This window comes from Branchiostoma lanceolatum, chromosome 8, assembly GCF_035083965.1.
Source record: "Branchiostoma lanceolatum isolate klBraLanc5 chromosome 8, klBraLanc5.hap2, whole genome shotgun sequence".
NCBI lineage: Eukaryota > Metazoa > Chordata > Leptocardii > Amphioxiformes > Branchiostomatidae > Branchiostoma > Branchiostoma lanceolatum.
The window spans coordinates 15,970,380-15,985,341 of record NC_089729.1 but is presented as its reverse complement, the minus strand read 5'-3'; the positions used below and the strand labels follow the sequence as shown (position 1 = coordinate 15,985,341).

General features: G+C 41.2%; 1 protein-coding gene across 11 annotated transcripts in view; it reads right to left on the bottom strand.

The window, feature by feature from the left end:
- LOC136439664 (multidrug resistance-associated protein 1-like) overlaps positions 1 to 14,962 on the bottom strand; it is a 55,729-nt gene that overhangs the window by 27,737 nt on the left and 13,030 nt on the right. For 10 of the 11 annotated variants that reach the window (XM_066435168.1, XM_066435171.1, XM_066435172.1 and 7 more), the window contains exons 6-19: positions 13,554 to 13,615; positions 12,835 to 12,966; positions 11,404 to 11,439; positions 10,386 to 10,625; positions 9,675 to 9,852; positions 8,429 to 8,683; positions 7,264 to 7,467; positions 6,630 to 6,776; positions 5,366 to 5,450; positions 4,364 to 4,430; positions 3,558 to 3,684; positions 2,984 to 3,160; positions 2,498 to 2,665; positions 124 to 316 (exon numbers count right to left, since the gene is read on the bottom strand). In XM_066435168.1, coding sequence (XP_066291265.1) covers positions 124 to 316; positions 2,498 to 2,665; positions 2,984 to 3,160; positions 3,558 to 3,684; positions 4,364 to 4,430; positions 5,366 to 5,450; positions 6,630 to 6,776; positions 7,264 to 7,467; positions 8,429 to 8,683; positions 9,675 to 9,852; positions 10,386 to 10,625; positions 11,404 to 11,439; positions 12,835 to 12,966; positions 13,554 to 13,615 — 2,071 coding nt within the window. The remainder of the gene's footprint in view (positions 1 to 123; positions 317 to 2,497; positions 2,666 to 2,983; positions 3,161 to 3,557; positions 3,685 to 4,363; positions 4,431 to 5,365; positions 5,451 to 6,629; positions 6,777 to 7,263; positions 7,468 to 8,428; positions 8,684 to 9,674; positions 9,853 to 10,385; positions 10,626 to 11,403; positions 11,440 to 12,834; positions 12,967 to 13,553; positions 13,616 to 14,962) is intronic. The other variant, XM_066435178.1, reaches the window with a different exon arrangement.

Below are 14,962 nucleotides of genomic sequence, written 5' to 3'. Positions count from 1 at the left end.
CGGGTCATGGCTGATTCGAATCTGAGTTTCAATGCGATCGATTGGTCGGGGTGTATTGGCATTTTCCAACCCTCAACATGATGCTAGCTTTGTAGCACATCAACATATAAACTGCCTTCCAACCTGTGGGGTCGCCTTCCTCATTTTCCTCCTCGTCCTCGAAGTTGCCGTAGTTACGGATGAAGTCGGCGAAGGCCTCGTTCTGTTCCATGAGCTCGGTGTACGTCCCCAGCAGCCAGATCCGCCCGTCAACCAGTACCATGATCTGGTCGCACTGCGGCAGGAAGCTGATGCCGTGGGTCACTAAAAGCCGTGTCTGAAATCAAAATTTGTTACACATTTATATCAATTTACTGTAGATCAGCGTTCCCGCCAGGCATACCTCAGTGCGTCTTTGGACGCACTTTTTTTGGAAAAGACGCACTCAGCTGGGCTGAGTGCGTCCAAACAAAATTTTGAAGGGAGGCTAATTTCTGTCACAAGTGGAACTAGAATCTTAGAACAACCGCTCATTTAGTAAGAAAGAAGCCTACGATGTACTTCCAGGGCTCTCTGTTACACATTGTTAGCAGTCCAGGGTCAGGGGCGGAGCACCGCACGCCTTAAAAACATCAAACTCACGCCGGGCGGCCCTGGCCCCAGTGAGACACGCCCCCGTAAGCTCTAAGATCTGAAGTTCAGCGAAGTGCCGACGGTCCTACGGCCGCGGGGCCAGTACACAAGATTCACTCGAACAAGGAGCGCCTCTAAATATCGTGTTGTTGCCCTCATTGTACTTTTTTAATGACAGTCATACAGATATTTGCGGCTCTATTAGTATTTTACAAGCCGTTTATATCTTGATCATGAACTGGGACGAGCTCAGGCGAAAGGTTCGCGCCAAACATGATCATGAAACGCCTGAAGGATGATAGCATCACAACGTAACAAAGCACACGGCAAGCACATCGATACATGAAAAAAAATTATGTATGTCCCAGAAACTAAATAATAATAATACAATTCACTAAAATCACACCCAACTTCTTGTAATCCTTCGATTTTATATAGAGAAATGTCATTGTGTTTATCAACTTACAATGTGATCGTGATTTCCCTCTTTTACGTTTGGATGCGGTGAACACACCTCAGTGCAGCCATCTTGTCAAAAGTTGTGTCGCGATTTCGTTCAATTTGCTATTGGAAAATTGACGCAAAGACCTGATCTCTGGCTCGCAGTATGACTGCACGAGTATGAGCATAGTTTTACGTACATCTAGGAAAAAAAGAATGGTACGTACAGGATGAAGAAAGCATGGAGAGTCGTCACTGGGAAGCACGCACGGCTTTTCTGTAGAGACACAACTTTCTTTTCCATGGCTGTCTCCTGTAGGACTGTTTGCCTTGCAGCTACGGTTTTGCCACTGGATGATCATTGATTTTCTAGGATCGACCCAACATTGAACCGGCCTGGATGTCATGTTCACTTTTGTGACGGTAATTTATGCTTCTTTGACCGACAAATGGATTCTATAATCAACTAGTCTCGTACTCGGTAACGTTACGAACGTTATGTTTTTTTTAATAAACTACGGCCTGCTTGTGAAAATTACTTGTAAGATCATGTTTACTTACCGTTTCCTGTTAGTAACGTTCACGAGAACTACCGGTGTTAGTGACATAAAAACGAACTCTCCGGTCGAGAACAAACGATCGAACATAAAATGAAAACTGATAGCCGGTTTCATCAAACTAATCAAAGACTTAAATAGTATTTTCCATGCTCATTATCAAACTTGGTCGGTATCCACGTACCTCAAAACACGAATATAGAAGTAAAACAATGTGTTAGAAGTAAACAACAACGGGTGACAACATAATCTACCGATTTCCTGCGTTTTGAAAAGCACATTTTTGGGTCGTTCTCGTTAGCACTGCCACCGATAATGACAATGGCGGCGGTAAAAGGGACCACTGACAACCACTCTCAATCGCATGATTTGTCTCTCAAAATGCGGGAGATTGCGTTTCTGAAGGCTTGAAGATCCAAAATTTCCCGGGGGAGAATCCCCCCGGACCCCCCTAAATTGCGACCGCCTTCGGCGGTCGGGTCGCGCCTTCGGCGCTCCCCCCCCCCATATTATATTTTGGTGGACGCACTCTTAACCTGGGCTGGCGGGAACGCTGCTGTAGATGCAGAAATGTTCCCGGTGGTTTTATGTTCGCAGTTTCTGCTGTAAACTCTTCGCTGCGGACTTAAAACCGATGTGAACTTTTTTCCCCCCTTACCCCTTGTCTACTTTTGTCTTTAACGTGAACTTAAAACCGCCGCAAACACTCCTTTTTGATAAAAATAATACTAGGGGACATTCTCTTTCAATTGACATGTGAAAGTTTCAAACACTATATACAAGTTGAAAATATAAGGCTATATTTATAAATAGATATTCCAAATCATATTGTCTTTGCCGATTCAAAATCATGGTGTTAGACAGTCCAGGTCTATCAGTTTTTCTACCTTTCCCTTCAGTATGCCATTGGGTCCGATGACGAGGTCGAAAATGTGTTTCCCAACGTGTGAGTCCACGGCACTGAGGGGGTCGTCCAAGTAGTAGACGCTGGAGTCGCTGTACACGGCGCGGGCCAGGCTAACGCGCTGCTTCTGTCCGCCACTCAGGTTGATACCCTGGGAAGGACAGAAAATGGCAACAATCTATTAACAACCCTGGGAACAAGAAGGAATATACCAGTAAGGATATCATTTTTTACTGCGATTGCTAACATTTAAAAAAATTCAAAAATTTGTTAACGTACAGGTTTAGTAATGAAATATAAATGAGTATCCCAAAAACTCAAATGAAAGAAAGTAGGGTGTCTCTAAAATCCACAGTTCCACAATACATGTACCTTATCTCTGCAGTCATTTAATCCAATTCAGGCAGTATGAATATCTACTTAAACATAATCGCATTAAAGCTTTTAAAGACAATCTATGAGTTCCTACCTTCTCTCCAATCTCTGTTAGATCACCCCCCGGCAACATCTCCAAGTCAGGACCCAAGGCACAGGCCTCCAAGACTTCCTTGTACTGGCAGTTGTTCAGGTGCTTGCCAAATAGGATGTTGTCCCTCAGGGTAGCATTCTGGATCCACGCTTGTTGGGGAACATATGCTGTGCTTCCCTGAAGGTAAAAAAAAATGGCATTTTTGTGAAGGATTTGGTTATCAAATCAAAGACACCTACTTCACAAAATTTATGTTTCAGCAAAAGGGACTGTGGAGGTCTAGAATTCTCTGTCTCTTGGCTGATTTGTAGTTAGTATTATTGATCTTCAATTTGATAATATGGTAAACACACATGGAATCCTTCTGGTAGTCAGTGGCTCAATCATAGCTACTTGTAACGACAACTAGATATAATCATATTAACAATATTCAAGTTCAGTTACTTTAATTCATTTCTATGATGTTTAAGCAATAACTTAAAGGTTACCTGCATTGGATATATAATTTAGTTACACGACATGTTAGCTACCAATGCAAATGTGTTTCTGGATTAAACAAGAGAGGCTTTTTTACCCTGACAGCGACATATCCCTGTTGTTTCTCCATCTCTCCCAACAGGGCCGACAGCAGGGAAGACTTTCCTGCACCGACCTGGCCAACCACTGCCACCAGCGAGCCGTCAGGGACAGCGAAGTTGATACTGCGAGTGAAAATAATTGACTTTTATAAAACGTAATTGCTACTATAGTTGGAGAAAAAATAAAAAATTTAACGGTTCTCAGTGGCAAATGTGCTAGATGTTCGCACATCGGCAACCAAATCCGCAGTGTGTTTTTTGGCACACAGTTTGACAGATTAGCCGAATAGGCCTGGTGGGCGTCACTCCACCGTCCGGGAAGGTAGCGTAAAGTGCCTTTCCCAAAGGCACAATGTCAGGGCATGGTGAGTATCAAACTCGGGACCTATTGATTCCGAGTTCAATGCTCTAACCGTTACGCCATGCCGACGTCACTGTAGTGAGTTGGAGAGGTTTCAATCTTCAGTGAGTGAATAACTACTTTCAAATGCAGGATTTTTGTGTTTTGTTTTACTCAATGGTCATCTCGTAACAAGACCCGAAGGTCACTTCAAAGTGTGACGCAAAGGCCACTCCGAGGTAACATATTACATACATATCTGTAACTGTTACAGTAACTCTTTTCCCTAGGTTAGATAGAAACATAATGAGACTACATGTAGCTCAACTGCTCACTAAGAGAGGACTAACTGACTCAAAAGGAGGTCAAACAGGGGTTACCAAATAAAAAACACATCTCAACCTATCTATGACAATACTGTACACATCTTTGCTAGTTATGTACTAGACTAAGTATACATACTCCTTCAGGATGGGGTCTTCTGTCTTGCCCCAACTGAATGTGGCATCCTCCATGGCAATAGGAGGACCTGGAACACATAGAATATATAAGTCTTATTAGAGGCTGTTTCCCACTAGAAGGCAGTCGCTGAGGGACCAATATTAGATTTGTGTGACCCTTGATTTTATAATTGGAGTGACACGCATAATGCAAAAGTATAATCTAAAATTCTGCTTTTCATTTGATATTTGATTAAAATAATTCACATGATTATTATTTTAATTTGTATAATTTTGATCTGTCTTTATAAATTGTATATGATGTTTACAACTCAAAATCTACTTACTAGTTCCTCTTCTTTTTCATTTGTATCATTAGGATTTATGGTATAATTTCCATTTGTTCTTTCGTTAATTTTGCTTTGTTTTGATTATGTATAACTACTGTCTAGTTTCGAGGGGGGCCCACGAAAAGCCACATAGGCTTCTGGCCCCCCCTGCATGTTTTTTATTTGCCCTGTTTATCTATGGTTTTATAATTGTACACATGCATGCAAACAATAAACGACAAAAAAACAATAAAAGATGACAAAACACTTGTGACAAAATGACAAAAGTTTAATCCTTCCAGCGCTGCCCTCTAATGTACAAAACACAATTAGCAGGAAAGTTGGGGAAGACTGGGAGAACTAGTCGAAAATTCAGGTTTAGTACTTCTGTTGAGTTGGAGAACAGATTAATTCTCACTAATGTAAACAACACAAGTAATATTGTATGATGCAAAAATTAGTCCGGACCAGAGTACCCTGGGAGCCAGACCCCGTATTCGGCGCGATCACCTACTGCAGGCGCACCCAAGCTTTAGGTGTGCAACTAGTGTAGAGTGGGGGTGTGGTGGATCGTGAGGGCCAGTAGGAAAGTAGGGCCGGTAAAGCTCGAGAGCGCATGCGGTAGGTGACCGCGCCAAATACGGGGTCTGGCCAGGGCAGGACCAGAAAGAAGGACCTGTGTGTTTCTGACATACCTCTCAGCACATGTCTGTCCACATTGTTGGGATCCAGCTCATCGTGCCCCAGGAAGTTCTCCAAACGTTGTAGGGAGACTCTGGCCTGATAAGCAACAGAAAACAGTGAAGACTTGAGTGTCTATCATAGAAAGTGCTGCCTACTCTACCATTTTCTTAGCATGGGGGCCATCCTTTTTGGTTTACCAGAGGTTTCTCATAATCACCTACTGTCGCACATGGGGCAATTGTCGTATTGAGGTCACCTGAGTTAGCGCCAAATGCATGGCAGCCGCTTCAGACCTGTACAATCTAGCCATGCCTATTGTAAGCTCCTGGCTGCGAAGAGAGAGTAGTTGGCCCATCCAATAACAATATCTCGGTCAAAATAGATTTTGAAGGAGCAAGTATGTGAGCCCCAGTACTAAAAAGGATGGCACCAGGCTACCATTATCATAGAATGGTGATCAAAAAAGCCTAACAATTTGCAATCTTGGGACATGTACAAAGATGTATACAGAACTGCTACATTTGTATCAATGTGGAATAAGTTAAAGTGGGATTACCATAAAAGTAAAACTTATACAATGTATAACTCGACTTATAAACAGTGACTTATACTTAGGTCCCAATTGGAAAAAGGGGCCCCGCTACGCCGGGTACTTCACAGACTTTGCACTTTCGGGCGTGACCCCTACGAGGCCCCGTGGGATACTCTGCAGCTGCCAGGCAAATTTTGGGCCCAACCGGGCCCATTTAAACTTGGCCTTGAAATCAACGCAGGACAGGGTAACAAATAGATGCCATGAGATAATCGTGCAAACACTGGGAGGTACCTCAAATTTGTGGTTTCAGGACCCGCTGGGACTACACCCACTATGGGCACCGGCACAATTGTGACCTTAGGCCACACCAATTTAATTTCTTGGTTAACGGATTTTTATTTTCCAAAAAAAAAAAATTTAGAAAAAAAAACCTCATGAAAACAGAAGGCTGGCCCAGCCTTGCAGTATAAAGAAAATAGAATGTTTATTATGTAATGCTAAGGCCACACCAATTCAATTTCTTGGTTAACGGATTTTTATATTCCCCGCAAAAAAAATCATCATGAAAACAGAAGTTCTGTTTTCATGATTTATTTTTTCTAAAATAAAAAAAAATAAAAAATAAAAGTCTGTTAACCAAGAAATTAAATTGGTGTGGCCTAAGTATTACATAATAAACATTCTATTTTCTTTATATTGCAAATGCCAATCAAGCTCCTTGCTAAGTGAAAGTTCCCTACCTGCACCATGCTGGTGATGAGGTTTGGTAACATGTTGAGGGGAAAGCGGAGGATGTTGAAGAGTGAGAGAGCCACAAAGGCCTTCTCCGCATCCAGAATGTTCCTCTCATCAACCAGCACATACACAGCAAACGTAGTCAAGGACACCTGAATGTGAAAAATAGAAATACAGGTATATCTAATCTACTGTACATCTAATTACTTTTGCAGTGGCTTTGTTTCGCGGTAAGATGGAAAAGAGGTTTTCTTGGTGTTTTAAATTTGCACTTGAAACGACTCTGTAGTACCATAGTAACACACCAGAAATGCTTCTTTGTGGTGTTGATTCGTGGTGGAAAGACACCATGAAACAGCAAAAATAACACCACCAAGAATGTTTTAAGACTCATAGTACATGTATCAGCCAACCTCGTTGTGACACAAAGTGTAGCATGCCGATGATCTAAATTATTCCTTTACAGAAACGACAAAAAAAAGGACCTGAGGGTCTTTTCATCTTAACTACCCTCTAGCCATTCAGTTACGTTGTAATTGATACTTCGCTTTGTCTGGATGTCCCGAAACAAACTGCATTTTTGTTTGCTACCAGTACAAAACAGGAATAGAGTTTTCTAAACTGAAGATCTCAACTCACCAGGAAGGGCGCACAGACCCATGTGAAGGACGCTCCGGCGTTGAGGAACGCAGTGTTTCGGAGGATCTGTAGCTCCTTGGATCTGATCTTCTCGATTTTCTCCTTGAAGGACAACTCCCAGGCATACAGCTTCAGCACCTTGATGCCGTTCAGAACCTCGTTCATCAGCTTGATTCGAGCATCTTTTTGCTTCATTTGTTTTACCTAAAGATGATATGTGCATAATTCTTTAATACATAATAAAACAAATTGTAATGTGTAAAACTATACAACAGATTTCTAAAAATTATATCGAAATCTGATATTTTCAGTAATAAAATCTTCCTATTTGTGCCAAGAAATGACCAATTCTATATAAGGACTACCTGGCCAGTGTGACCACTTTTTGGTGGTCCTTTAGATGATTTTTCCCATTGACACCAGCATTAAGAATCCTGTCTATTGTGACCACCTGCCCACATAGACCAGATTTTATTGATTCCCTGGGTGGTCTTCTTGGGCAGTTTTGACTGTCCTTTCATATCCTATATCTAACATGTCCTATCATTTTAAAGTTTTTAGTCTGTTCTTATATGTGTCTGGGGTTCCTGGGCTTAAGACAATTTTTCTCTCCATTTCATTCACAATTGTTCTTGTATAATCATTCTGTCTGTCTGCATGGGCGACCACAGCTTTGATTTAAAGATGTCTGCAAAAGTAACTTGAAGGCTCTCAATATTGACACAGAGCATATTGTATTCTATAGGTCTGGCTACCAAATTGAATGAAAAGGACCTTCATACCTGGAGTTATTAACAAGTCTAAACTTTTCGTCCAACACTGTAAGAGAAATTGGGACTTACCCCAAATTTTCGGTTGACTCCATCAACCAAGTTCTCGGAATGACCAGGCTACTGCAACGTGATGTCAGCGACACGTGATCGCAGTAGCGGGTCATACGTGCCAGATAACTTGAATCTCCCCCCGTCTCTGTTCAAGGTAGGTCTGTGGGCTCTGATGTAGATTGCCTCCTTCGTCACGTTGCAGTAGCCGGGTTCATTCCGTGAACAGGGTTGATGGAGTCAACCGAAAATTTGGGGTAAGTCCCAATTTCTCTTACAGTGTTGGCAAAAAGTTTAGACTTAATAATGAATTCTACCAACACAGATGAACTTTCATGCTATACCTGGAGTTGTTTGGTTTTGTTTGCCATGACAGCGTTGATGGGGATGAGTAGGACCATCACCCCCAGCCCCGCCAGAATGGACGGTCCCAGTGTCTGCCACAGGAAGTAGAGCGACACGGCAATCTGGAACGGCGCCGACCAGATCATGTGGAGGTACGTGCACAGGTCCATGAAGCGCTGGGCGTCCACCGACATCAGGTTCACGATCTCCCCAACGGTCGAGGTCTTGCGAGCCTCGTTGGTGACCACCAGAGACTGGAACAATAAAATCAATTCTATAGTTCAAAGAAGAGCCACAACAGCCTACACAAATTTTCAGCATATATCAATGTAAAATTTATAAACAAAATGAAACTGAAACATAACAACGTGGTAAGCAGATGGGGAGAAAAACTGCCCTAAAGAATAAAGACAATCATTGAAAAAAGAAAGCGACTAGCTTTCTAATTGTTTGAGTTCCCACTTCAAGAAATTTTCCTTGGCAGAGGAAAAAATTGCAACATGTGTGACAGCAGAAAATATTGCATATAACAATATATAAGTTGCTGGGTGAACAACACAAATTCCATTTTTCTTACCAACCTTGCTCAAGGTTACAATAAAAAAATCTTATTCCTGACTTGTTTGAACCTTTGTTAATTCATGAGAAGCTCAAATCGGCATGCAGGCTGCTTTTCATTGAGGACATGAGGCAAGTGTCAGATACAATTTAATAGAGATACACAGTCATTTAACTCCTGATTGAGGTGGCAGTACACAGTATTTGTCTGCGACCCCCGGGGTCTGTGACGCGGGGTAAGTAAATAGTGCGCTCTAAATCTTGGACCGCATGTAAACACTTAAACGTGAAAGCCAGCGAGGCATGAACATTACTGAATAGTATAATAAGTCGGCTTTTCGATCATATAAGTTAAGATTGTGAAGCTTGCTGATTCGGTGTATACATGTACATGCGCGTGACCTTTGCAGCAGCCAGCCTGGATGAGTCGGCTGCAGTTCCGAATGACCTCGCATGACCCCATTCAAAAGAGGGCACCAGAACGTTAAAAAAACACAACTTTTTTTTCTTTTCAGTTATATTGTAGAATGTACCCTCAATTTAAACATATCCGTTTGTCGTGCTTCAGAAATGCACCGAACTATATTTTTTTTCGGCATCGACCTCAGTCAGTTTGTGGTCCTAAACTATAGAAATCCCCATAGGCGAAATACTGTGTTCTGCCACCTTGAAAGGACCTGACTGTACCTTCTTGTAGACAGCAGATATGATGACAGTCCTAAGGCGCATGCCCATGACGAAGCATCCGTGGAAGTACTGGTGCAACACCAACGACTGGATGATGGCCACAAGCAACAGCAGGACAGCATACAGGTAGCCTTTCCACGCAAATATGTCTTTGTTCTTTGTGAAGGAAATCAGTAGCCTGTAGGGGGAGGGGGATCGGAGGAAGAGTTTTTTCATGCACATTTTTGCTTTCATGTATTCATAAACAAATATGGACAGTCTTTTAACTGTAACTCATCAAAATCTTGTTAACACAAAAACAAAGGAAATTGAAGACATGATCTGACGATATTACACGTACATTTCAGCTTGACAGTTCTCAAAGAAAGTTTTCTGTACGTTTTTGCTCTCTAAATGTTACTCACTACCACACTGCTAGTGAAATTTGCCCCCTATCGCTGCCCCCCTCCCCACAACCAAACAGTATGTCCCTAAAGTTTACCATCTACTAACATAATTCCACCAGGGTACATAATTCCGCCACCCTGAAAAGATACGTTCAAACAGATCTCCAACCCAGCGTCCCCCAGTTTAATGCATTCCTGTATATCTAAACTGTGCATACATGGGGGGTGCTGTACAAGAGATATCTCAAACCCACTGTTTTTCAAAGTGGCAGATTTATGTAACCCTGCAGATTAATGTTAATGGAGGTTATAGAAAAGGACTTACTTCAAGAGCTGTGGACTGACAAACAGGAGAATGTCCTGTGCAAGTTTGTAGAGGGCGCTGACTAAGAACAGATGATAAAAACATCTGACTAGAGCCTTGAACAGCGACGGGTTACACTTCTTCGAACTGTCTGGTCCCTCCACAATCGCCACTTCTCCTTTGCCGGTTATCAGCTCAGATTTGTCCTTACCCACTCCTTGAGGGTTGCTGTATAGCACCTTGGCATCTTGACTCTCAAACCTAAGAGTTCAGACAATGTCAACAGTTGTGTATTAATAACTATTCTTCTCAATCTGGAAGTATCTTTGTACCCCTTAGTACCAGAGTATGAAGGCAAATGGTGGGACAAATAGATATATCATAAAGTGCCTTCTAACCAGTTCCATAGTTTTCTTTGTCCAAAGTAGGACAGAAAATAATACTCCCAGAATTGATTGAAGCAGGATATGAGAACATTTTATACCCACAAGACAGGGAGAGAATCTTAGGGACAGACTAGATAGGATAAAGTTGAGTGGGTGGTTGTGAAAAAGTATCAACAAACTGTTTTCTTAAATTCTTATTTTCTTCTTTTTTTGTTTTCCTTAACTGTGTCAAACTGTGCAATATTTCTTTTCTGGCACAAAATTTTATCCCCATTTTCATTCTTTGTAGTTCATCCTTTTTTTTAATATACTTACTGTAAATGCAGAAATGTTTGCAGTGGTTCTATGTTCACGTTTTTCGCTGTGAAATCTTTACCACAAACTTAAAGCCCCTGCGAAAAGCCTTTCTATTGTGCGACTGTAGCGCTAGTACTGTTCCAAACGAGAACTCAAAACCACCACGGACACTCCATTTTCTCCCTACCGCAAAAGTACATCTCTGGAACATTTCTGCATGAACAGTATCAGGATTATTAGATTGATATTCCTTATCACCAAGTACAGAATATGTCCTTATTTAGCTGTAAACAAATGTCCTTAACATCCACAGATTACTCAATGTCACCTCAGTCATGGTTGGGCCAACAACTTACGTTTCCGGCCCGGTGGTGCTACCTTGCTTCGGAGAGCTGCGACAAGTGATGGTAAAATACAGCACACACAGAAGAAGACAGTTTGCTAAGTCAGAAGCAATGCAAGCTGTATACGAAAGCATGAAGCATTGAAGATGGGCAGTGTAAAATCTTAGACCGTTAACATGTTCTTTAACAGTATATACCTCAAGCATTAAATAAGCATTAAATAAACCAGGGTAACAAAATCCACTTTTGTACCTTTTAACCCTTCAGTTTTGTACTTCTAGAGCATTTAGAGGAAATCAGTAAAATTAAGATGAAGGGAGAAATTTATCCCTAAACCAATGATAGTCAAACTTGCCAAGACCACTCAGGCAGCCAATGAAATCTGTTCTGTGTGGACAGGTGGTCACTGTAGACAGGAATTTTAATGCTTGTATCAATGGGAAAAATTATCTAAGGGACCCCAAAAAGATGTCACATTGGCCAGGTAGTCATTGGTATGTAGTGGTGGTCACTTGTGCAGATTTGACTGTAGTTGCTTTTACACCACATATCTTAGGGTCCTTAGATTCTTACATAATCCATCTTCAAGTCAGAGTTAAATCAATGGCTGCTACACATGTTTTGCTGGTGAGTTTGCTTAGCGAAAGCAGACTACGCATGATAGAATGATATGACTTAGAAATCTACACGCAGGAAGAAAAAGCCTTAACTATGAAGGACTTTAAAAAGTTTTGTATGTCATTAGGCTATGTTGATTTGATTATATGGATGACATCTACACGCACATCAATTTTCGTTCGTTTCCAACAAAAAAGTTTTTGGCCATATATACTGTAAATTGTACAAAGCAGCTACAAAATGAGAAAATGTATGCTGTAAATTGCAAAAACAAAATTCAGAAAATGGATGCTAATGTCGTAGAATGCCAAAGTCAATTCCATGGTCAAAGAAGATGTGAAAGAACAAAAATGAAGAATCTGTTATTCGATATACCATACTCTCATAATTTTGTTAATCCTTCTTGACCACGTAGATTTCATAATGAAGGCAACATTCTTTTTGACAATCTTTTTTATGCACGCTCGCATCAATTTTGGGGTCTCCAGAGGATGTCATCCATATAATCAAATCAACATGGCCTTGAGATTGAAACTAAACGTTGTTAATACATCGCAGACAGTTCAAACATTTCAGGACAATAACAGGCTGTTCTAAGAGTGTTATGCAGATGACAAAAGGCAAGAAAACATATGAATGCCAACATTTCAAATGACAGAGAATGAAAATAGCAACAGCATATTGTGATTAAGCAACCATTGCTGGATGTGTCTTTTTTAGATGCATTAATACTGTGGAACTTGGGAAACAAAGGCTCTCTTACTCACATGCCGTTAAACAAATATTTCGCTTGAACGGAACCCCCGAAACCAGATCAGTTCTTACCGGTGGCATTTTTGCCGCTCCTTTTGCCATTCTTTCTCGAACACTGGAACAACATGATCTGATTTGTCCACGTGGTTGAGTGACCACAGGTCTGCCCTCTCCAGGGCACGCTTGTAGCCCAGGATCACAAGCCTGAGGAAATTCAAAACAAGGAACAGTTAACAAATTAGGAAAACATGGTACAAATCTTGTCCTAGATTTTTAAAGTACACAAATTAGGAAAACATGGCACAATCTCGTCCTAGATTTTTTTAAGTACACAAATTAGGAAAACATGGCACAATCTCGTCCTAGATTTTAAGTATATGAGTATTATGACTGTCAAATTAGGAAAACTTGGTACAATATGGCCCTAGATTTTTAAGTACATGACTGTCAAATTAGGAAAACATGGTACAATCTCGTCCTAGATTTCTAAGTACATTGTACAAACTGTAACTTTCACACAAAAGACTTAATTTTCAGTCTTCTATTCAAAATACTTAAGATCAGTATTCCAATATCCCTGGATCACCTACATAAGCATAGCGAAAACATCAGTTTCTGTGCTCACTTGGCAATGCTACATTTAAGTTTTTTCATCAACCACCATCGTATCAATAAGCATATAAATCTAATAATGATGTGTATCTTTTACAGATGTATAAAGTTCTTGTTAACAGAAACCCAATATGTATCTTCTTTGATAGTTTGTAAAGATGTGAAAGAGTAATACTTACGGGTTGAACCACCAGAATGTTATTTTGGACAGGAAGGAACACAACATCTCAGGGCAGGGTTTCTGGTGAAAAATATGGATGTTCATAAAAGATGTTCAGAATGATGATCAACTATAAAAATTGAATACTCAACGGAAAGTTGATGGCACAGGATTAGGGGTGGATAGCCGTTCGGCTTAAGGGAGCACACCCCAGTTTATTTGGGGTTTCAATTGGAGGCTGCGCACCCTCGAGTCTAGGTACTGTCTCTTCCAGGGAAGTATTCCGAAGTAAATCAACTGTGTATGGGATGAAAGCCTATCCCTTCCGCTATAGGACCAGCTGAGTTCTGTTTCTTCAACCTCTCTAATTTTGGTAAATCAGGAGACAAAAACATAATTTTCACGTCAAAAACGATGGTCAAATTTTGGCACTTTTGCCTAGGATAAGACTCGTAGAAAAAATTTTCTAGGTAGAAACGACTGATGTTGTCAGAAAGAGAAAAACCTAGCGTACAGTCGAGCCAATTATCAAGAAAATTCTAGTACTTAGATTTCTTTAATCATCGTCGGCGCGAGGCATGTCAGCATGACCCACAGAACGCAACAAAGGTCAATCTCCGGCCAAGGGACATTTCACCATCAACGCGGATGGATATCCGGAAGTAAGGCTCAGATCGAAACGCAATTTTCACCCAAAACACACCAATTCATACGCTTTTCAGCCATGCTAGTATCTAATGTCAGTTCGAAGCACATTATGAGAAATCTAAACTCAAACCCAGCCCCTCGAAACCCTTCCGTCACTTTTTTGTCGCGCACTTCTGTGGACCCCGGTCGCGGAAGAACTGGGGTGTGCACCGTTAATATATGCAAATTATGATTTATGTTGTCTATGACTTAAAAGAGTTATCACCTATCAGCATGCGAAGTTTGAGTTGTTTGCGACTTTTCGTTCTCGAGTTACAGGTGGTTGAAAGTTACCGTGTCGGAAGGCTGATTTTGTCCTTCTGGGCCTCGGTACCATTCAAGGCGCATAATAGCAATTGCGTCACAATGGTAGCTTCCACTTGAAGACGATTTTTTCCATAAATTCATGCTTAATGAACAGGTATTGCAGTAGAAAGGCATGTCAGTGAGACGCTCTTGTGATGGAGGAGGCTTTCCTTCTATTTCTGACTAGAATAAACGCTACAAACCGCCTAGAACGTAGTTGACTTCATGACGTCACAATGACTTTCACTTGCCTGTCTTTTCCATTGAGAACAGTGCCGTTTTAAGTTCCGTACTTCTACGGGAAGCAGTTAGAATTTTGATTTTGGGCGTTAACTGATAGAGATTAGACCTAGCCTCATTACCCAAGTGCTTTCGTTGCCAAGATTTCTTTTATTTTGTAGAAAAACGAACTTTAATGATGTATCTTTGGTTAGG